At 42.8% G+C, this 23593-nt stretch overlaps 1 protein-coding gene across 4 annotated transcripts in view; it reads left to right on the top strand.

Moving 5' to 3' along the window:
- Positions 1–23593, top strand: part of rg (A kinase anchor protein rugose) — a 317271-nt gene that overhangs the window by 93892 nt on the left and 199786 nt on the right. For all 4 annotated transcript variants that reach the window (XM_089567001.1, XM_089567004.1, XM_089567002.1 and 1 more), the window contains exons 2-19: positions 1772–1876; positions 2988–3114; positions 4519–4619; positions 6821–6916; positions 8246–8367; positions 8888–9014; positions 9313–9432; positions 10215–10361; positions 11011–11064; positions 11252–11392; positions 13046–13188; positions 14968–15076; positions 15361–15519; positions 16654–16822; positions 19008–19150; positions 20373–20470; positions 22621–22713; positions 23387–23495. In XM_089567001.1, the coding sequence (XP_089423127.1) occupies positions 1772–1876; positions 2988–3114; positions 4519–4619; positions 6821–6916; positions 8246–8367; positions 8888–9014; positions 9313–9432; positions 10215–10361; positions 11011–11064; positions 11252–11392; positions 13046–13188; positions 14968–15076; positions 15361–15519; positions 16654–16822; positions 19008–19150; positions 20373–20470; positions 22621–22713; positions 23387–23495 (2163 nt within the window). The remainder of the gene's footprint in view (positions 1–1771; positions 1877–2987; positions 3115–4518; positions 4620–6820; positions 6917–8245; positions 8368–8887; positions 9015–9312; positions 9433–10214; positions 10362–11010; positions 11065–11251; positions 11393–13045; positions 13189–14967; positions 15077–15360; positions 15520–16653; positions 16823–19007; positions 19151–20372; positions 20471–22620; positions 22714–23386; positions 23496–23593) is intronic.

Here is a 23593-nt window from a genome sequence, read left to right as displayed (position 1 = left end):
AAGAAGAAGCGTTTGCTGCCGACGCTGTCGCGCTGCCGTGAACACGACGACGCGCGGTCTGTTCTCGCGGACAGCGTTGCCACGGCGCTAATGAACGAGCCTGTCGCTCTCGCGCGCTTTCTTCTTCCCCCTCCTCTTTCACCGCTACCATGAGTGTTGCTTCAGCTGCGGCGCGCGCGCCAGATCGGCTGTTTGTTCCCCGCATCGATTGGTTGCCGCCAAAGCTTGTCCGCGCGTGCGCCGATTGCTTGTTTCTTGAAGCCACGCGTCCGCCCTATCTCCTTTTCGTTATTACTCTTACTTTTTTCTCAACTGATATCGCGTCTCTTCTCTGTGTCCTGTTCGGGATGGAGCGCCTGTCTCGTTCCTCACTCCGGGGCAAATGACTCCCTCCCCGTTCCCACACCGACCTCGCCTTCTTTCGATTGTTTTCATTTCATTCTTCTAACCTCGTCAGATTTTCGCGCGGTTACGATGGCAGAGGAAATAAATTACCGCGAGCACAAACGTGACAGTTTTTCTCTGCCATTGTCTTCCGATGTGTCAGCCTGCCATGCCCTGATTGCTTTCGGGAATTGGAAACTTAAATCAATAAACCAATTTTCAGCTACTTTCAGAACGCTTTGTTTTTGGTACTACAGTCTGAATGTAGTTGTTCTTTTTGTCAGAGCATACCGGTATGTTCTGTATATTTTGCACTTGATGCTTGTGCCTTGGACTGCATCAGGAGGGAAATTCGTTTTTGTTTTAATGTTGGCTTGTTGTTTTTGTGTTTTATGAAAGCGTCATGTGCTAAGCACAGAAGGCTGAATACCTCAATGTACTGCCTCACAGCAGTTTGATTGCTTGCAAGAGCAGCTTTTCTGGAAGGCTTTCTGGGTGTTCACAACTCCACATTCAAGCCACTCCACATTGAGTGGCTTGAGTGCAATTGCTAAAAAAGTTCAGGTGCTGAAAGGTCTCATCAGTGAATTTTTTTCAATTTCCTGCCTTTTGTCACATTCTTGATGCTTATTGTTTTAGCCATTGCACCTGTTCTTCTCAGTTCAAAGTTATGTGCCATTGTAAGGACAGGAATACTTGTTGATATTACTTAGTATGTGGATGGTCACATTTTGTTCAAAAGGAAGAGTAATTCCTGCTTTAGAAAAGGGCCTAAACAGATGCCTAGTCTTGGCTTGCTTCCTTACCTCAAACTAATGGACTTTTTACAAGGCCTAAATTGTCACTGATTAAAACTCCACCCAATTTTTGTTCTCTCTAAAAATCAATTCTATGCCTCTCTCTGGGCATGTTTGTCTGGAATTGAGACACGTTTATTGCTGTGAAAATTTCGTATATAACTTTCCCATCATTTGATTTGAAGCTGTGATGTCCACACTAAAAAGGACTTTGTGGTCGCCACCTTCAAGGGAATGGCAGTGAAGAATAGCCTCTCGGATCCGCCTGAAAATTTGTCTGCACATCACTGTTTACTTGCCAAATTGGCCGGTGATGGCTACGCCTGCATTTTATTTTTCGCCTAATCGAGCTTGTAAAAGCTCTATTTTCAGTGAAAGTAGCATATATTTTATTATAATTGATAATCTTTCTAAACAGGCCAACTTCAATTTTTTCTCAGCATCCCTTTGAGTCCATATGTTTGTAAATGTTATGCCCTTTTTCTCTACTCCAGGTGTGTATTACTGGTGCATCTAATTTGTGTGTGATCCAGCAACCATGTATCAATTTTATCTGAAGTCTTACTGTTTCTTTTTTGTTCTCTTTGCAGCTTGTTGGAGGTGAATTCGACATGGAACTAAATTTTGTGATTCAACATCCTCAGAACATCCTTCATATGTTAGATTTATTGGATCATTGTCCATCCAGCCTACAGGTGAGCGTGCAGCTTACTCTACTGTCATATGCTGAATGATCCTTGAAAATAATGCAGCAAGCAGTGTTATGGATAGCTACCGGCATTTCTTGACTAGAGGGCTGTAGTAAATCTTGGGAGAGCACTATGCTCAAAACACAGAGACTTTGGCTTTGGTTCTTACTAGCAGTACATTGTCTTTTGTGCACAGTATTGCAGATCATCTGGAACTGAAAAAATAAACAAAAATATTTGCCTGTAAATTTAAGGAATTACAATTTTACTGCGCTTTATCTGAGTCTCAGTGACTGTCACCTACTCTGTTATGTTCACTTAGATGTCCATCATTTATCTCTGTTCTTCTCAGTGGGGCAGTAGGTACAGCCTTTGTCAAAAGTAACCAGGCTGCACGTTTTTCTTCTCAGTCGTATATTAAAGCTATTATGCCAGCCCTCATGCTCTAAATCTCTGTATGGTATAGAAGAACCCCTGTTCTCACCTTCAAAGAACTTTTTGATCGTTAGGGAAGCCGTGAGGGCTCTGTTATGCGAATGAGAAGCAAACCATGGAGCCTGGTTACTTTTGACAAAGACTGTACATCACATGCATCTTGAAGCACTGAAAAATTTGAATTTTTGGTCCAAGGCGCTGTCAAGTTCCACAGCATTGTGAAAATGGCTGGATTTGAGAACTGTCAGAATGTTAAGTTGTATAAGGACAGTGGTCAGACTTGTGACTTAGTGGAAACTTTGAATCTTTGAATGAGACAAGTAGCAGTAGCAGTGTTTTGCAATCATCATGTTTTCCTTGATAGTGGGAGTGCATGCTGGGCTGAGTACATCCTAGCCCAAGTGTTTCCAGTGTAGTTATCCAAGTGCTCTCCAGAGGACTGCTCACTGGATTAATAAAACGGTTCTGAAAAAGATTTTACAGCAATAAGCACAGCAGACCCACTGAAGCTTACTATATATCATGGAGGAGGTCTGGGGCAGGTTTAAAAGGGATGGGAATGCATAGTGCAGATAGAACAGCTCTCCCACCCCATTTTCCACTACGTAGAGTTGCCCATAAATTTGCCCTTGCAGTGAATGCCCAATATATTCTTTACATGTCTGTACATTTTGCTTTGCAGGCGGAAGTGTGGAGTGTATTTATTGCAATCCTTAAGAAAAGCATGAGGAACCTGCAAGCGTGCACTGAAGTTGGTCTTATTGAGCACATTCTCCAGAGGTTCTCTCAGGTTGAAGAAGTTGTTGCAGGTAGGTTGACTCTTTGCTCTGGGTGGTGGCGGTTCTATTCTGGCTGAGCTTTAACCATGGCTTTGGATGAAATGCAGTATTTACAGCCGTATTTTTGTAAAGATTAAATTCAATTTATTGGTGCAGTTTAATCAGTTCTTGTCAGTTTTATAGGAAAATGTCTGAATTTTTTTGTCCCAAAATTTTTTCCATTGCCAATCTAGCATAATCTTTAAAGCAATGTCAGGCAAACTCGAGTGATTAGTTCTACTTTAACACTGTCCATTGGACTTGCTGTTGCACTAAAGACACAAAACAAAAAAGCATGTTCTCACTGAGCAAACTACAAGTTCTTACTGACTTTATTACCATTGTGAGTGCATCTAGAAGGTATGGCAACTGTACCGTATTTTCCGGTGTATAAGACGCACCCTTGTATAAGACGCACCCGCCATATATGCAGGCTGTAATTGAAAAAGTTGGTATATAAGATGCACCCTTATATAAGACGCACCCCAGTTTACCCAGTTAGGCTAGTGAGGATCAATTAAACACGCTTGCGCGACTATCACGAAATTCACCGTACCTGTGAGAAATTCTTAAGCAACGCTAAGTGGTCGAAAAAGGCAACACTCACGCCATTCCTGCCCACGTTCTAGAAAAAAAAAAGAAAGAAAAAAACGAAAAAACTCTCCCATATGTCCATAAGAACATTTTATTTCTACTTAAAACCTTGGAAGTCTTCACCTTCGGATGCGCTATCAAAAAGTTCGCCCATTTCTGGTGGCAACGTGACTGAAACATTCTCTTCGCACTACGTACATGGAACAAACAAAGTTGCAAAGGGTGGCTAAAATAAGAACGCCAGCTTGTCCTGGCTTGTCTTGACAATGACGAGAAGCGTGATTGTCGTCATCTTTTGGCATTTCACATTACTTTTGCTTGGGGCCTCCGAAACGGTGGTGTGTTTGTGATCCCGGAAGTCGTCATCCCCGTCGTTTCATGATAAAGTTCACCTAAAAAAAGTTGCGCACGGCGGTCCCCACACTGAAGTATTAACCGTGTTACAACCGCATCATTGCTAGTGATATTTTTTCGGTAAAGAAAAGCTTGAAAATAAACCTGAGTAATTTCTGAACTCGCAAAAAAAAAAAAACGAAAAATTCTCATATAAGACGCACCCTTGTATAGGACGCACCAGCAAGATTTTTGAAAAAAAGCCGCGTCTTATACATCGGAAAATATGGTAATAGCTTTCCCGTCGATCTCTTTTCTTCCACAAAACTATGCACAAAAGGTGAGAAAAAATGTGGCATAGTTTTTTTTTACTTGCAGGCGTGTTTCGATTGCTACGTTGTTTGTTAACAGTGGCCTAATTTTACTGCATCTGGATTTACTAATGGGGCTGTCCTGCTTTCTTTTCAGATCTGGTCATAGAAATGTTGGGGGTTTTGGCAAGTTACAGCATCACAGTGCGAGAGCTCAAGTTGTTAGTTGGGTGCATGAAGGCTACTGGGAACAAATGGGTGAGTCCCTGCTCAAACACTTTTTTTCTTCAATGCCACATCTGTAGAGCTCTGTTCCCATGGTCTCTGTGATGTGGAGGTCCTAAGTGTAATGTTTTGTAAGCTATAGACCAACACTGATCTGTGACATAACCAAGATATGGTGCCACTGCTGTCGTCTAGTGAGGGGCAATAGCTGAGGCCCAAAGAATACAGGTGTATAGAAAATTTTCAAAGCAGTTTTCTTGTTTCGCATTGCCCCTATAAGGACTCTCTTTGTTAACGAAGCCTAAGTGCATCCCAGAACAGAATGTGAAAATATGGAAGGCCATTTCGAAGGCAACATATTGTCACATTGTAGTGACGGCAGTCCAGCGGTCAGGAATACAGCAACAAGGCTTGCAAACAAAGCTCTTTATTTGGGCTGACTTGCGCCCGCAAAAGAACTGAATCACTCGGCGGCGGCGTAAGCAACAAACGTTCTCGTCGTTCGTTGAACTACGAATGCCCGCTGCTCGCGGCATCGTTCAATTTAAAGTCGGCAAGGAAACTTCGAGATAACAGGTCGAGATCATCTAGAGTAATCTGGAAACACGTAGATGCCGCTCTTCGTGGCTGTGATCAATCGAGATTAGTCCGGTCGCTTCTCGCGTCACAAACAAAAATGATAACACCCCTTTCGTGCGGCCTTGCGCGAACAAACGGACATTACAATCATACGTGGCAATATTTTCAAAACACCGCAATATGTGTGCCAGGGTTACACTGAGGTAGGGGTACTAGGCTGGAGTGTGGCTTATAGAAACAAGTGTAAACAAAAATTTCCAAATTGATTTTCTCATTTTGCAGTGCATATATGTAGGCTGTTATTCGTTAACAACTGGCAAGTACTTTTTAAAAGAGTATGAAAAAAAGGCACTGTCATTACAAAGCTGATTTCTTTTTTAATTGTCATTATTAACATGTTCAATTCCAGACATACCTCCCGACAATATCTAGTTGCCTCAGTCAGCTGAGTGTTTTCCTGAATCGCACAAGCTTCTGGCACAGTCTGACGTGCTGCCATGGGGGATGCATTTGCTCGCAAATACAGTTGTTCAAACCAGACATCCTAAACAGCTCTACATGCCTGTAGAAGGCAATTCTGAAACAGCGTAGTAAGTGAGCCATGCACCACAGCAGGCAGTAAAGCTGCTGATACCCACTAGCCACCTTCAGTGTCAGCGTGTGCACCCTATGTTTGTAAACGTGGTGTTGGACTATTGTCTTCAGCATATGCATTCTTAAGAGTTCAAATTTTGCACTTTCTAAAACATTCACAAATTCGGACTGTACATGGTTTCATTGTTCAAGAGTAATTATCTTAATCTGACGGACATCACATTGTCAAACCCCTACTGTGTGAATGAATCAGCAACACATGGCCTGTACACATAGTACATTAAGCAGTTGAAATTTTAACTTGCCGTTGGTGATGTAGCTTACCTTTGGCACCTGGCTTCAACATGTATTAAAAAAAATGCAATGGTAAAGGCCTTGTTTCGAATCCCTGAAAATACAAAAAAAAAAAATTCGTGAATATGAAAATAAAGATTTTGTGCAGTGGCATAGAAAATGGCGCAGTGATGCGTGGGGCAGTTTACTTGATGTTTGCAAATATTTGGTTTTGTGTGCAGAGCAAAGTTATTCGAACTACTTGACAAGAAACATTTTCTTTTTTCTTGTTGAAATTGGCCCCTGCTTACTCTACACCAGAGAGGCACTATAGCCAAAAAAATATGGCCCAGTGGTGTAGCATTATGGATGGACTGTCTGGTTGTCTGCACCTACCAAACCTTTGCAACCTAGAACTCAATGTAAAGCACCAACAATATGCGCAAAATGCAGCTGAGCTGTTCTGTGTCCTTGTATGCCTGTGAATGAACAGCTTCGCCTTCATCTGCAAAAGGACAAACAGCAGGTCTTTGAGCATTGTCACTTGTTTCCAACACAGTTCAGACGCCACTCCTGGTAAAAGGAGTTTGGTGTAACAACTGTTCCCACAAGCACTGAGTGACCTTGCTGTCGTTTGTAGATGCATTCTGCTTGTCAAGCTACCATTTGAGTAAATTGGGCACTGCACACACACATCACAAGCCATATAATAAGCTTATGCAGTGCACACCCTTATCATGCTCATTGTGATGATCTTGTCCTTCCTTTGTTTTACTGCTGATTTCCAGCCAAGGCACTCTGTGAAGCTGATGTCCGTCCTTCGCCAGATGCCCCACCGGCAGGGCCCAGATTCTTTTTTCAGCTTCTCTGGAAAGAAAGGGGCAGTGAGTACTTTGGCATCTTCCACGCACTTCAGTGTCCAATTGGCATCCCATACCACATTTTAATTATATCATACATGGAGGACTATGTTATTCCTTAATGACTATGTTTGTTGGGCAATGTTTTGTGGCACTATGTTTTATGTGAACTCTACTGCAACATAATGTGAACAAGTACAAAAGAAAGGGAAAAAAGTGTGCACATTCACATAGTGGGCAACACATGGAATAGCTGTCTCTGGTTTATTGCAGCGTGTGTGTCATTGTTTTGTTTTTTCATCTTAGCCTCGCATAAACTGGGGCACACCAAAACAGGAGCAATTTATTCAAATGCTGTGTAATCATATTTAGTTCTCATTAGACCGTGCTCCTTTCTTTGATAATAGCTTACCTTGAGAACTGTCATGATGACAGAAAGTTTAAAACGAAAATAATAGACCTGATTGTAAAGCCCCTATTTGTTGTCATATGTTGCTCTAAAAAAGGAGCTAGCACTTTCATAAAAGTTGGCACTAGTGATTAAACTGAACAATCACAGAAAGCATAGGGTAGTTGGTCAAGTCATCTACATGTGAAGTATTGGACAGCTCTCATGTAGGGTGCTCAAATTTGTGACAGGCAGAATAGTATCTTCTTTGCTTATGATAAACCATTATTTGTTGGTAGTAGTAAGCATTGGTTCATTGGTGATAGTTCCTTTTAGTACCCATTCGTTGCCTTCAAAAAGAAAGGAATTACAAGAACATGAAATGGTTGCTGTGGTCACTTTTTAGCTTTGAAATGCATTTTTTTATTTTCTGTCGTGCCATTTATTTTACATGTGGCTATCAGTTTGCTCTGCTTTAATAGATACTAGTTTCACCACACTGGGCTCTTTCACCTAGCAAGATTTTTGATGTAAAGTGTCAAACTTGTTGATTTATTTTTCTTTTTTGTAATCACTGAATGTTTTTTTTTGAAGTAACAAGGTCTTCTGAAGTATATTTCATTATTTTTTCTTTGTTTCTTATTCTTTCTTCTGGTTCATTGTTGAATTGTATTTTAATGTTGCTTACCACAGAGAAAAGTGACCTCTTATTTTTAGTCTTATTGCATGCATATGAAAGATTTTAGCTGAATTTTTTTGCATTGTAAAATCTCCCCCCCCACCCCCCACTGTAATGCAATGATGGTACTGTGGGTGTTGTGATAAATAATCACTCTTTCTGACTGGTACTTTTGGAAACTAAAACTTTACCGGGCAGTGCCCTGATTACTGTTTGTGTACTGTCAAAAAAGATGGCAATGCATTTTTCACTGATTGTAAATTTGATGCCTCAACTTCCCTCTCAGGCCATTGCACTACCGCCACTGGCTCGCTGGCCCTACCAGAATGGCTGGACCTTCTACACTTGGTTCAGGCTTGACCCCATCAACAGTGTCAGCATAGAACGGGAAAAGCCATTCCTATACTGGTGAGGCTCTGCTTTTAACGTCATTCTATTTGTTGTTCTTTTTGTTTCATTCCATATAGTATGACCAAATTTTGCAAGGGTTTGCTCAGTACTTTGTTCAAAGTTCTAAGCATGGCGGAGGATATACAAGAGGGAAAATTGCCTGCATATTCATTTACATGTTACTTAGTTTTGGGCTTGAATTCAGCTGTTATGGCATTCTCGTAGAGAATGCCGATATCTTGTAGTTGGGCATACACCCTCCCCTTCTAGCCACTGTTAGCCTGAGTTGCTTAGGGACATTAAATCCTCATAAACCATAAACCAAACTATTTGAAGAGGATGCATTGTACGACTGTGAACACCTTTCAGTTCGAGCATCCATGGTTTTAAATAGCAAGAAAATGACCAAAGGAGGGGGAAAGGGGTACCCAGGTTTACAGCAATGAAGCATATTGTTGAAACATTGTCTGAGTGTATCACTTTGCTCCAAGGCCAATGGCAACAGCTTGCTGAGTGTGTCTTGAACCCACGTGTACAGCTTCCGGACCAGCAAGGGTGTGGGCTATTCGGCGCACTTCGTCGGCAACTGCCTCATCTTCACTTCCATGAAGGTCAAAGGAAAAGGCTACCAGCACTGCGTCAAGTACGAGTTCCAGCCGAGGAAGGTGAACAGGCCTTTTGTCTTTGGTTTCAGTCTGAATGGGTGGCAACGTGGGCTAGAGTTTGGAACAAATTGTCTTTTTCGATTAATGAATTCTTTGCTGGGATGATACTCTGTTCCAAACATTGGTTTAGAGTCTCATGCTGGTGATTTCTTTCCTTCACCTCATGTCCAATTCTTCGTGCCCTGTAATCTTGTAACAGTTTTCACTCAGGACTGCTGTTGGTAGCGGGTTCATTTTGTGTATCATTTGAGTTTCTGCGCTTGTACAGCTATGCTGATTTTCTTTGTCTCATCCACAGTGGTACACAGTGGCCATAGTGTACATCTACAATCGTTGGAGCAAGAGTGAGATCAAGTGCTTTGTCAATGGGCAGCTGGCATCATCTACTGAAATGAGCTGGTTCGTCAGTACCAACGACGTGAGTGTTGAAGCTTCCTTTTGGTCTTACTTATGCACACATCATAAATCTATACTTCCATGTGGGTGGGTCTGCATGCTCTCTATGCCTGAGCATTTTGCACTTGCATTCTTATGAGGCACGTTATAGTTTGCAGAAGAGGAAACCGTCAAATGGGGAAGATATTGACTTGCTGGACATCCATCCCCAGCGATTTAGTTGATTTGCAAGATAATGGGGTTGAATCTAACAACCTTCTTCATCAAGCAGTGATGTCTATGTTTTAGTCCATAGTACCTCAAAATCACTCACTGTTTAGCTCAATTTCTTGATACTGTTCTCATAGTTTTTTCTGGTGTTTAACGGATGGGAGTTTTTATGTCTTGCTGCGTTACTTGCAGCTCTTTTTTTTTTTCTGCACAGCACTAGTCTCCATGTATGTTCTTTTGCAATTTCTGTGCAAGGCAGACTTTCACAATAAAATGTTTGATATGTCAGTGAGCTTCACACTTGACAAGTCTCAGAATAAGGCTGTGCCTGGTGATACCTATGTTGGTAATGTGTGAGTAAAACAGGTTTGAAGAGAAATTTCGGAAAAGTGCAGAACTAATCTTGAATGTGTTGGAAAAGAAAGTTGATCTGAGAAAGGTGCTCACAAAAGTTGTTGTGTCATAAGAGCTGCCATTGTGGCATTCAGGCCCGCATTGTTGTATGTCAGAATTGGAATTCTGTTTGTTTTGCTCGCTTTTTATTGTTCTTAATCTGCTTTTTTTTTCTTTTTTTTCACACTGTCCTTCTGCCAGCCCTTTGACAAGTGCTACATTGGAGCAGCTCCTGAGCTTGATGATGAGCACGTGTTCTGTGGCCAGATGTCAGCAGTGTACCTGTTCGCAGAGGCGCTTACTGCCCACCAAGTCTGCGCAATTCACCGGTTGGGACCAGGTTACCAGGTAGGCGGGACATATTCTGGTTGCTTTTTCTACTTCTGTACCTCCAGGGATGGCAACCTGAAAATGCTAAGCCTGCTAAGTACTACTCTGCATTTAATTTTCAGGAAAGATCAGAGTATTGCAGTGACTGCTGGTATTACTATCTTTAGCATTGCCTTACACCACAGCAACCACATTCAAATGTGGAAACAGGTTGGCAAGTGTTAAAATACTTTTGCTTTATTACCCAACCTTCATGCTACTATCAGGTGCAATAGGCTTAAAATCTTGATGAGGCAAAGCCACATTGTTGAAAAGCATTAAAATAATGCTTGCATGGTGCTAAATTCCACTTAGAAGGTTTCTAATTTTTGATGGAGAGATGAAAAAAAAGCAATTATTTTATTTCTGTACTGCTTTAACTGTAATGCTACAGTTGCTCTACAGCTCAATTATACTCCTGTGCTTTCTATCTCTCATCATAGTAGTTGTGGCTGACAATCTGTAATGCACTTTTATGTGTGTGCTTCTATGAGTGTGGACTTGAGTTTTCGAAAATCTTCACTTTACATGGTGATGCAGTGAATTGCTTCATGGTGCCTTTAACAGGTTTTAATTTCAGTGTTTCTGCTCGTGGCACAACCTCAAAAGTTTGCCTGTCCTCTTGCAGAGCCAGTTCCGGTTTGAAGGTGAAAGCATGGCCCTCCCTGAAAGTCTGAAGCGCGTGAGTGCCTCTCCATTTCCGTGCACTTGAGATAGAAGTTTTGTCCACGTGACCGTTGTATCCTGTTGCAGTGGGTTGCAACGAACTAGCAGTAGTGAACACTTGAACTGTTACTGCATCTGCTTGCATGCTAATAATGAAAAGTTGGCTGGCAAGCACCTCTCTTCTGCCTTTTTCTTCCTTACAGGTGCTGTACGATGGGAAGCTGTCCAGTGCGCTAGTGTTCATGTACAACCCGGTGGCCACGGACAGCCAGTTGTGTCTCCAGGCTGCGCCAAAAGGAAATGTCTCCTACTACGTCCACACTCCACACGCCCTCATGCTGCAGGTAGGTGCCGATGTCCCACTCTAGCCTCCAAGTGTGGTCTGTGTCCTAAGATTTGTTGTAGTTAAATGCTGAACCTGAGTAGGGGTGAGAATGCTTTGAATTGTTTTAGTGAATTGGAAACATGCTTAAACTGAGAAGGAATTCATTTCATTCCTTTAGTTCTTCATTGAGGAGCAATGATCAACTCGTAAAGTGATTTATTAAATTAGGGTTTATTAATCAAGATTTGCGAAGGCAAGATAACCAGTGGTCCTTAAGGGTAATGGTGTGGATTCCAAGAGAAGGCAAGCGCAGCAGGGGGTGGCAGAAAGTTAGGTGGGCGGATGAGATTAGGAAGTTGGCGGGGATGGTGTGGTCACAGCTGCAAAGGACAGGGTTAATTGGAGAGACATGGGAGAGGCTTTTGCCCTGCTGTGTTGCGTAGACAGGCTGATGATGATACAAGATTTACCTGTGCTTGTCAGTTTTTCTCGCATATCGATTTTTATGCTGCCAAATGCATGCTTCCATCTAAACTGTTGGCTCTTTCCTACTCATACTTCGAAAATTGGTGGAATGCTTGTTCGCTTAATGCCACATTAAAAAAAAAAAAAACAACTGATGAGTAGGTTGTGCCCCCCCCCCCTAGCAGCCCTTATTGCTTTCTGAACTGCAGGCATTTTGATATCCTTGATGTCTTACTCATTCTTAACTGCGTCCTCATAGCCCTTCATGAAGCTTTGAGACAATGAAGCCATGTACCTACTTGCTTCTATCTCAGATTTTAATTTTAGACAGTGCACTTCAGTGACATGTAAAAGCGTAATTGTTTTAATGATGTAAGAAGTGTACAAAAATTAGGATACTCTCAGTGCATTGAAGGCAAGACATGAACACTTTTTTGCAACAATGACAACACTTGTGATCAAAAAAGATTTCATTAATAGCCAAGTAAAGCATTATGACAGTTATTCAAGTAGCAGGACATTTATATGGACGTTAAAATTAAATAACCCGTGACAGCATTGCATGCTGTAAAGAACTCCACTGGTAAAACTTTGCATTGTTCAATATATAGGAACAGAAATAAGTATCTGAGCAGATTAGTGCAGGCAATAGAAAGAAACAGGGCGGTGGCGGAGTGGTGGAGACAATCCTGGAAATAAGGTAAAGGGTAGGTATAACTTATGGCCAGTGGGTAAAGCAATGAGGGTGATGTGCAGAAACCTCATCCTGGTGAGTGCTTGCTCCCATATTATGTTTTAGAGGTCATGAATCCCGAAATTGAAGATTTAATGGTGATATAGTGCTAAATTAAACTGCTTATGCTTGCAAACACATTTCTTAGAAAAGGTCTTCTAAAATGCTGGTGCATTCTGGCCAAAGCGTGCACATGAGTTATGCACAAGGAGCATGCACGGAAGCCGTGCTTAACTAAATTGTGGAGAATCCCTAAGTTCTGTGACTGGGCCAAATTAATTTTGCTTGTGTAGCTCCAGACACATCAATTAGTGATAGCAGCTCGTTGTTATTAGTATGTAGCAGGAAACTCAAGCATTCTAGATTTTTCATCTATTACAGAAAAAAAATCAAAGCAAAATGTCCGGCACCGCATTGAAGGCGACATAAGTGACAAAAATATGTCCCTGTGTGTGTGGGTGTGTGTGCGTGCAGGACGTGAAGGCAGTGACCACCTACTCCATCCACAGCACCCTCAACTCGATTGGGGGCATCCAGGTGCTCTTCCCACTTCTTGCTCAGCTGGACCTGCCCATGGGTCTGGTGCCTCTGCAGGAGCCCCGCAGGCCCAGCATCTGGTGGGTCCTTAAGTGTATATTGCGGGCTCAGAAATGGTGTGTGGTGCATGTTTAGGGGGGCTCCCTGATGTTAAGGGCCACACAAATAAGGTGCAACTCTTATTGTGCTAAACAAATGCCGACAGAAAAGTAAACATTCGTTCAGTTTTAAAGATTGTGCAAGGATCCTGCTGAAAAGAACAGCACCCGACAACATGGACACTAAAGGGAACAAAATAGGTTGGTGACATCTGGGAGCTTCTGTGACTTTTAGTGAGGAGAGCCTACGTCAGACATCACCCTGGTGCTGGAAACTTGTCTGGGAGGTTGGTTCATGGCTGATGCATGAGGGATTCAATTTTTGCTCTCTGAACCTATGCTATTACAAGCTATGCTTGTGTACACGCCCTCTAGCATGGCTTATACTTTCTGTGCTCAGCTACTGAACTGGTTGTGACAAGAGGTTTGTTTGCTCACTGAGTGCTGGTACAAGCGAAGTTTCATATCATACTGGGGCAGCAGCCTCCAAGCATAGCAAAGATTATGAGCTTTAAACATTTCATAATGGTACAGTAGCCAACCGATTTTTTGGACTGCAATAATTTGGACTTGCGCGATATTGCGGACTTCGCTGAGGAACCGTTGCCCACCTCATAGGAACGTGTACATTTTCACGACCAATATTACGAACTTTGTGAAGTCTAAAAGTTCGAATTTCTGGACTAAAATAGACACCAGCAATATTGTGGAGGTCGTTTTACAACCGAAAGTTTGTTATTTCAGCCTAATATAGACGCGAGCGGGCATTGCTGCCGCAACCAACCCATTCCCCGCCACCAGAAAGGCGCTTAAATTTAAAAGGAATCTGCGGGCGCAATCGGACTGGCTTCAGTAGGCTTGGCTAGTTCCCCATCGTTGATATTCGAGATAATCGGATGCTGTCAGCTGTCCATTGCCATCGAGATGGCCTACAAAGAGCGCATGATCGCACTGAAAACAGGACAGTGGGACAGCTGCAACGTCCGCTGCAGCTTCGACAGCGCCCCCCGTGGTGCAGGGCAGCAAATGCGGTAGTGGTGGGGAGGGAGGACTGCATTCGGAGGTGCTCGCGGCCCGGGGATTACCCATGGGTCACCTCTCAGTCTTCACGAGCGTCATTGCCCCATGCATACTGACTGTTCTTGCTTCGCGCAGCGAGTGCATTCATTCACGGCATGACTGCGGCCGCGTTGCACTGTCTGCTGGTATCATGATGTGATAGGGCGCGGACATGACGAAAGCATGGCCATGACTCAGATAGATAAAGGCTAATATTATCGCTTGTAGGCGGAACATGGGGAGTGGCGATTTTCGCAATTTCGAAAGCCGGTTTTTCGCAGAAAAGCTACTTTAAGTTCACATATTTTTCGGATTGTTCGATTATTCTGACCATTTTTCGGGTCCCGCCGAGTCCGAAAAATCGGTCGGTGACTGTACTCCTTCAGACAACTTCCTCAAATGCTTCTCCTGGTGTTCCTTCAGACACTCCTTAACCCCCTAATAGATTTGGACGAGGCAGGCTTGTCATAAACCGCCTGTCATTTCTGGCTCATGTTGTGTATTGTCTGGTGCTGTGTGTCCGGTTTAATGCAAGTAGGACTCGTTCGAAGCATTTTTTTGGTTTGATGTCAGCATGGTTACCAAGTGATTATTTTGGTACCATTTTGGAGAAAAAAAGGGCTTTTCCCCTTTGGGGGTTAATGTGCCTTTACTGACATGTCCCCTGCCTTTAAATAAGCTTGGCGTCAATCTTTGTTGCAGTGCAACACTGATCGGCTTCATCTGTGAGATGTGTGAAAGCAGCAACACAGTGCAGCAGCATATGATCCAGAACAAGGGCTTCCTGGTCATGAGCTACCAGCTGCAGAGGGTATGTCTCATGTTCTTTCAAATATCCAAGGAAAAGTAGTGTTGCTTTCAGTGATCTTCAACAATTGTGGGAGCTACAGCTTTCTGTCTTACTGAGAATTCTGTCCACTTTTCTTTGGAGTGGCAAAGCTCCATAAAGGAAAAGGCGTCTCCTTTTTCCTGTGTGTCTTGTATCACTTAGACTGAACGTTGATGCCACCTAGATTGAATGCTGATGCCAATGATTCAGTACTTAAGAGCAGTGACTTGTTGAAGCAATGCAATGCGTATTTACACTGGTTGCAGGCGTCTCGGGACCACATCACAGACGAGGTTCTGCACTCATTCCTCTCGCTGACTAAGCATTTGCTGACTGTCTACAGCAGCAACGGGGAGCTTTTGCTGAAACACCTTTTGGACCACATCCTTTTCAACCCAGCACTCTGGATCTACACACCCACAGCTGTAAGAGCCTGCTTATTCTTAGTTATTCCTCAGTTTGTTTAACTAGACATGTTCTCCACTTCATTCCATGCAGCCGCCGCGGTGTCTCAGTGGTTATGGTAATCGGCTGCTGACCCGAAAGACACGGGTTCGATCCCGGCCGCGGCGGTCAAATTTCAATGGAGGCGAAATTTTAGAGGCCCTGTACTGTGGGATGTCGGTGCGCGTTAAAGAACCCCAGATGGTCGAAATTTCTGGAGCCCTTCACTACAGCGTCCCCCAATTAGCTTTGGGACATTAAACCTCCTTAAACCATAAACCATAAATTTCATTCCATTCAATTTAGACAAATTCCTCCCAAACATTAGAGGGCCTTGGCACTGTAGGTAAAATTTGGAGGAGGGCAAGGCGAGGCAATCACCCTTACCGTGCGTGAAATTTTCAGTTTGGAAAACTACATTGATCCCCATTTTATTCACCGCAAAAAGTTGGAAAAATCACCTGTACAAACAGGACTACCCTGTACAACACCCCTCCTCAAAGTTGCGTGTAAATATGCCCTGCTGTGGCTCTGACCTGAAATTATGCTGGCTTAGATGGAAGCATCTGGTGTGAGGATATCTTGTGAAGGCATCTCAGAGAGAGTTCTTTCTCCGAACCGATTACGGGGTGCATGGTATTGCACTTCATAATATGCTAGAGCTGGTGGGTAACTGGTTTACCAAGCCTTCAGTTGAAAGGACGTATCGAAGCCCCCTTCTGTCACTCTTGGTTGGCATTTTGTCGGTCCCGACTATGTCGCGATTGTGGCTGATTGGGCTAGTTGGTAATTCATGACAGCTAGGAATGCAACTAGGGTAACGCGCATATGTCGTTGTGTTTTCAGCACCCGACATGCTGTTCAAGCTTTGTCGTAGAGTCTGCAGACCTACAGCATGGAAGTCAGCCTGCGTAGTCGAGCACCAGTCACCATTTTCCGCGTGGGAAGTTGGCTTGGTGTACATAATTATAGATGTGGCAAAGCCTATGTCGGGCAAACCAGGCAATGTCTCAGTGAAAGACTGATGGAGCATTCTAACAATATTCTAGCCCTGGCCTGCTTGCAGTAAACACGTCCTTACAGTGCTTGTTTCTGGTGGTCCTTGCATACTGCAGGTGCAGACCAAGCTGTATGCATACTTGGCTACTGAGTTCCTCGGGGACACACAGATCTACAACAATGTGCGTCGTGTGAGCACCGTCCTACAGACTATGCACACGCTCAAGTACTACTACTGGGTCGTCAACCCTCGCAACAAGAGTGGCATCACGCCCAAGGGCCTCGGTCAGTCGCTCGTCGTCTTGCATTTTTCTTCCTGTGATATTGTGCAGTATTTTTTTCCTTTCTTCATCCACACACTCACTCAGCCAGGCACTTGTTTAAATATGTACTCACTTACGCATTTATTTACTCCTACTGCGGTGGCTCCATGGCCTTGAAATTTCGGCTACTGTGCACAAGTTCTCGGCTAACAAAATGCAAATGCACCTGCATGCTGCGATTTTAGTGCATGTCAAAGAACCCTTGGTAGTCAAAATTAAATTAGGGACTTCTAATATTAGCTTGCTTCATAACCTGCAATATTGCTTTGGCACATAAAATTCAGTCAACCAGTCAGTCAAGAATGTAAAAGGTTGTGTAGGAGGGAAAACTTCGTATTACCATGGGCATGAGGAGGTGGTGTGATAATACTGCATAAAAAAAAAAAAAACGCTCCATTAGAAGTGCATGCACTGATATACAAGGCTCCCACATGCTCTTTGCTGTGAAGCAGTAGCATAATGATTTATCAGGTATTCTTTGCAATGTCAGGATGTGCTTCAAAACTTTAATTAAATGCCTTGTGGAGTTATTGACTGATTGGTACTTTCCTTGTTCGTGCGATTTCCCGGCTCATGCACTCAAAATCGCAGGCAATAAAAATGTCCTATAAAGTTACACTGTATTTTTTTCGGTGAGTACATTCTCGTATAATTTGATTTCCTGGCTACTAGGCTGAAAATTTGTTGATCAACAAATTCTTTTCATATAATATGCAAGCAACCAACCACATCTGTGTGAGGTTGAGCACAACAAGTGGGTCGAATCGGAGGCCGCGTGTCACGAGCTGGCATGCAGTGGCAGTCGCTCACCATGGGGGCTCCTCTGCAGTGTCTTGGTGTAAAGGGGTGAAACATTAAAAAAAAATATCAAGTGCACTTGCATACGAGCAAGCCGTTTCAACGGGGTGCGATATGAAGAGGAGAAACACAATGGCTTTGCAGTGACTGAGGGCAAAGGAGCAGAGGATCTGAGAACGACAACAATTTCCTTCCGTACAAGCCAGCCCTGCGGAACACACAGTGAAGAACAAGAACGCTGCGGTAGTCAGTTTCCATGGTGGCTTCCCCACTGCACACTGATGCAAAGGGTGAAACATCCTAAAACAACAAGTAAAGATTCCAGCTGCTTTCACAATTGTTGTCAATGAATGAGATGTGCTGTAAAGTTTCTTCCGCGCTAAGAACAATGCAGATTCAGGCTGAATTCTGCGAGCACTACAAGAGGAGCTGTTCGAACCTCATGCAAGGAAATGCTGATCATTTTTATGAAGTGAAATTGTCAGTAAATGCCTGTGTACTTCATTCAACAGTTAATTCTTTTTTAGAATTATGCGGTTTGGATTATATAACACTTTTTTCCAGCATTCTTTAAAGAATGCATCAATAAGCTGTTACTGTATATTTCCAGTGTTAAAGGTGCACTGAAGAGGAATCTGAACTCTTCTTTTTGCCGCGGGAACTCAATCTACACGTTCGAAGAATTCTTAGAAACTTCGACTTATTGCCCTGTGTGGCCGATTTCCCTAATTAAATCGCATTAACATATGGCTCCCGCATTTATTTTTTTAATTCTCCCCGTACGGTGGGCGGAGTCGACCAACGCGTGGAGTGCCTTTCAGCCAGCTCCGTGGAGGCTTTGCTTTCGCTTTATTTTGTTTTTTAGGTTTCCATGAATAAATAATTTCATTCGCAGATAATATAGCCACAAAATACGCCCGCAGAAATAAAAATATGCGTGGAATATTTGCTTCTATGGATTACTACGTATTACTCCGCCGATGGCAGAGTGGCAAGCCGCCACGGGACTGGGTGAAAGGCACTCCACGCGTTGGCCGACTCCGCCCACCGTACGGGGAGAATTAAAAAAGAAAGGTGCGAGCCGGACATTAATTCGATTTAATTAGGGAAATCGGCCACACAGGGCAATAAATCGGAAGTTTTTAAGAATGCTCGGAACGTGTAGATTGAGTTCCCGCGGCAAAAAGATGAGTTCAGATTCCTCTTCACTGCACTTTTAAGTTTTGCACTCGTAGCATTTGTGATGTTACCACATTGCACCAGGATTTTTCCCACCTGCTTTATTTGTTGCTTCACGTCAAAGCTTTCCTCAGCCCTCACAGTTTGTTTTTGCTCTCTGTCATGCCCAGATGGCCCCCGTCCAAACCAGAATGACATCCTGGCAATCCGAGCCTACATGTTGATCTTCCTCAAGCAGCTCATTCTCAAAGGAAATGGTGTCAAAGAGGATGAATTGCAGAGCATCCTTAATTACCTCACCACTGTGCACGAGGTGACTGCTGCTCCAGAATGTCCAGTCTGTTATTTTGTCGTTTGTAATCAAGAAGGCATGCAGAAGCAAATAGCAGTGATATGATGATGTGTAATTTAAGTATGGTGTACCTAGGCTTTAGCGCCTTTTCTTTTTCAAAGGCATCATGTAGCACTTCCATTAAGGAGGGGCCCTGGTCTTTGAAAAAAAATTTTTATAATGAAGTCACAGTTATGAAATTTCCAGGCCACATGTAGTTTTGTGCGCTGATTCTGGATATGTCATTTAATTTCGTGTAAAACAATTCCTTGAGCACTTGTGCAATTTTTATGCAAGTATTTTGGGAAAAGCTTTGCAGAAAATTTGCAGCAGGAAACTCGCTGAAATGCATGCCATTGGGTTCTCCTGACACCAAGGAATGCAATAAGGGTAAAATTATCATCCTGGCTATCATAGAACTTGAGTTATAGAGTTTTGAAGTTGTCGCTTCAGAAATGAGAAGTGTGTATTCCTGTTTGTGAAGTGGCAGCTTCAGTACCCTATAACTCAAGTTCTATGATAGCCAGGATGATAATTTTACCCTTATTGCATTCCTTGGTGTCAAGAGAGCCCAATGGCATGCATTTCAGCGAGTGTCCTGCAGCAAATTTTCTTATATGCTCTCTCCAAAAGACTTGCATAAAAAGTGCACAAGTGCTCAAGGAATTGTTTTACACAAAATTAAATGACATATCTAAAATCAGCACACAAAAATACATGTGGCCTGAAAATTTCATTACTATATCTAGATTAATAAAATTTTCTTTTCAAGACCAGGGTCCCCCCTTAAGGTCGCCATTTCTGAGTCTCTGAGGCTTTCCCTGTTCTCTCCATGTGACAGTATTCTGGGGCAGGCTTGCTGCAGTGTGTGCAGTGTTCCCAATGCTTTGCCTACCATTTGTCATCAGCGTGCATTATTTAGATTCTATTTATTAATGGTGGGCTGAAGGAAATTACACAGTGCCAACTAGGCATTTTTTTACGTCTTTTTATGGAGTTGCGGGACTCGCCGCAATTTGTGTACTTTATTCATTTTATTCTTTCATGTCTGGGATAGAACATGATTTCCCCCATTGCATTGCAGTTTAGCAGTTGTCAGACAAGTTTTGGTGCATGTCTTTTAATAGGTCATTGCTGTTTGTTATTGCATGAATAAGTCGACATGCTTGCCATGCATAGTTAACAAATAAAATGTGGCTTGCAGGATGAAAACCTTCATGATGTACTCCAAATGCTTATGAACCTGATGGCTGAGCATCCTGCCTCTATGGTTCCGGCATTTGACTGTAAGAATGGTGTCAGGTAAGAGTGCTCATTTTGCTTGGGGACCAGCATCAGCATGTAGCCTCTGTGCTGTGGACTATGTACTGCATGATAAGAACGCGTATGAGGAAATTTTCAAAGACATGAACACGAGTCAGATCACTCAAAATGCCAGATATTTGTTCATGCTTTTTAAAATTTTGTTGCAAACTACTTACAACTTTATAACAATCTTATCCACCTATCACTCCACATCGTACAAGTTTGCATAAATGGCCACTTGGGCTCCTTGTGGCACTCCTAACCTTTCGTTCTACCGCCAGTGATTGTGCTTGGTGTTTGCTGTGCTGATGTGTTACCTCTCCTGGTAACAAGAGAGCTTCGGTAGTTGGTAGCTTAGGCTATTTACATGCAAGCTTCACAGCTGCAGGCAGAGGCTTCCTGTGAAGTGGTTATGAAAATCAAGAAAAAAAGGATAATAATGAGCACTACTGAGGTGTAGGGCTTTGCAAAAGCTTAAAAACCCAATGCTGTCTGTTGTAGCTTTGCACTGAGTGTTTCTCTGTGATGATTTCTTTGTTGACAGAATTGAACAGGATACACATTCAGAAAGAATCTAAAAGCCACAACATACCTTAGAATCGTCTCCTATAATTTACAGCATAGACCAATTGGCGCCCTTTGCAAAAGAATTTTTGTTCAGTTCTTTTGTTTACCTTGTATGACTTATGGCAGTGGGTCTCCGTTTGCTTCATACTTGAAGCATGGCAGGCTGTAAACTCTCATTAATTCAAACTTCGAGGCACCAGAGATTTTTGTTTGAATTAATTTGAAATTCAAGGGATCAGAGATTTGTTTGAAATATCAGAAGTGCACCTTAGTATGGCCCAGAACTAAATTCGTTTTGTTTTATCAGTATCTATGCATGGAAATAGTAGTATTTTGAATTCATTACTTTATGTAATGTAGCAAAAGCTTTAGCACAACATAAAATATGGGTGAAAGGCAGTGATGTGTTTGTTTACTGATCTGTGGTTGAAAAAGTTATCAATAATGCACTGGTTTAACAATAAGGTAAAACCACATTAAATATAGCTTCAAGGGACTGGAATAAAGGTCCGTATTATCTGAAGGTCAAAAAGTCGAATGGCTACCAAAAAAAAAGATCTTGTAGAAACAGCTTGGCTCTGCAGAAAATTTAACTGATGAAAAAATAGGCAATGATTGTCTGCTCCTAAGTGATAACTGTGCAGCAATAACAGTTTGTCAGAATTCCGCCGTTGTGTATTGCATGCCTACTACACAGAATATCAAAGCAGAACTGCTCCATAATACTAAGGCCTTCCGCAGCCCCTTCACAGGTGCGACACAGTAGCAGTGGAACATCCTTGCACACGGTGGTGTTCATGTGAGGACACCACCACACAGCAAGCAGCTTGTGATAAGCACACATTATCAACGCACAGGTCTATGCGGACAGAAATGAGGAGAACGCACATATATGCCAGAATGGCTAGACGCCCTCTAAAAGAAAGGACAGCGATTGTCAATTAGCATCCAAACTGGTGCGCAGCTGGGCTTGGCTCGCTGAAGAGCAGCCGGCAGCCTCGCTCTTAGCGGGCTGATAACAGAGCTCAGAAAATGAAACTACTCGGACACTTGGTGACTCCGATCAACACGGCCGCCCTTCAAACTGCGTCTGAGTTAACCAGTTGGAGGGGCCGAATTTTCAGCTCGCGCGGTGGCCTGACGCATCCGACTTTGGTTGCTGCTCTTTTGTGCATCAGGAGTGTTGGAGCAAGAAAAAAAGTTTAAATTAACCGAACGTATGATCAATTGCGGTACGAATTAAGCGGCTTCAAAACAAGTTGCCAGCCAAACAAAATTTTGATATTTTTTTTAATTAACCGAAAGTAAGAATTATCCGAGTGTGAATTATTGCGAGTCTGCTGTAGATCCAATTCAAGCAGCAGATTTAGCTGCTTCTGTGGTACCTCTGCTGTGTTCGGGCACCTGCAGGCTTCAGAAAGGGGATATTCATTACCCCTTACTGTAACAAACCCTTCATTTCTGAAGTACTGTTTTCAGGGCTACCTTCATGAAATGGCATACTCCTCTTCGTCTTCACCCACTGTCTTGAGAAAGCATTAAGACACATTCGTGGAGTACAGTACTCTCTTCCTTTCCAGGGCAATCTTCAAACTTTTGGGCTCAACAAATGAGAGTATACGGCTCCAGGCTCTGAAGCTGCTCGGCTACTTCCTCAGCAGAAGCACGCACAAGTGAGGCTGCAACATCAGTGATTTATGATGCTTACTTTTCTCAGCTTCTTTTGCATTGTATGTGGCAGTGTGACTTTTCATTGGGTGCTTGGCATTGGACTACAACAATGAAAGAACACATAATGCTGGTTACTATAAACAAGAAAGCAAAGCCGTAAACACTGATGCTGCTTTTCAGAGCCAAAATATTCCTGTGGTTTTAGTACCTTTGCATCCATAAATACCCATCATGCAATGCTTTTTAAGTGATGTATAACACTGGCCACTGAATTAAAAGTGCAGCGTTTCATAGTATAGAATTGAGCATGATGAAGTGAAGTAGTTAACATGCATTGTAACATCTGAGTTTGTCTGTTCACTGTTGAGTTCTAACATCAGAGGTGTCCTGTATATATGATGTGCGAGCCCGCATAATCTCCAGATGTGCCTGGCTGGGTACCGAAGGAGGTCATGGCGTACGAAGTGCTCTTTGCAGTTGAAAGAGAGTGACATTTAATTAAAACAATTTATTTGAGTATATATTTATAAACATGTGGCTCCTTCTACAGTGTTTGTAAGCCTGTCCAAATAATGATCATGCAAATATGTCCACTTTCCTGGCTCTGAGGTTCACCACTTTTTTAGTGGGTGCCGTTCAGAGCATATTTCTTATGTGTAACACAACTTGTTTCAGGCGGAAACATGATGTGATGACGCCGCACAACCTCTACATGCTCCTGGCTGAGCGTCTGCTTTTGCACTCTGACCATCTTACCATGGCAACGTACAACGCCCTCTATGAGGCAAGGGTTTTCACATTTTAAACTTACATGGTGTGAAGGAGTTTTAATATTTCTGGTGCTCCCTCTTCTGTCCTGTGAAAATTCTACCATCACGTTCT

The sequence above is a fragment of the Amblyomma mixtum genome, chromosome 1, assembly GCF_055824585.1.
Source record: "Amblyomma mixtum isolate Tamu chromosome 1, ASM5582458v1, whole genome shotgun sequence".
In the NCBI taxonomy this organism is placed as follows: Eukaryota; Metazoa; Arthropoda; class Arachnida; order Ixodida; family Ixodidae; genus Amblyomma; species Amblyomma mixtum.
This window is presented reverse-complemented; position numbering and strand designations above follow the sequence as displayed.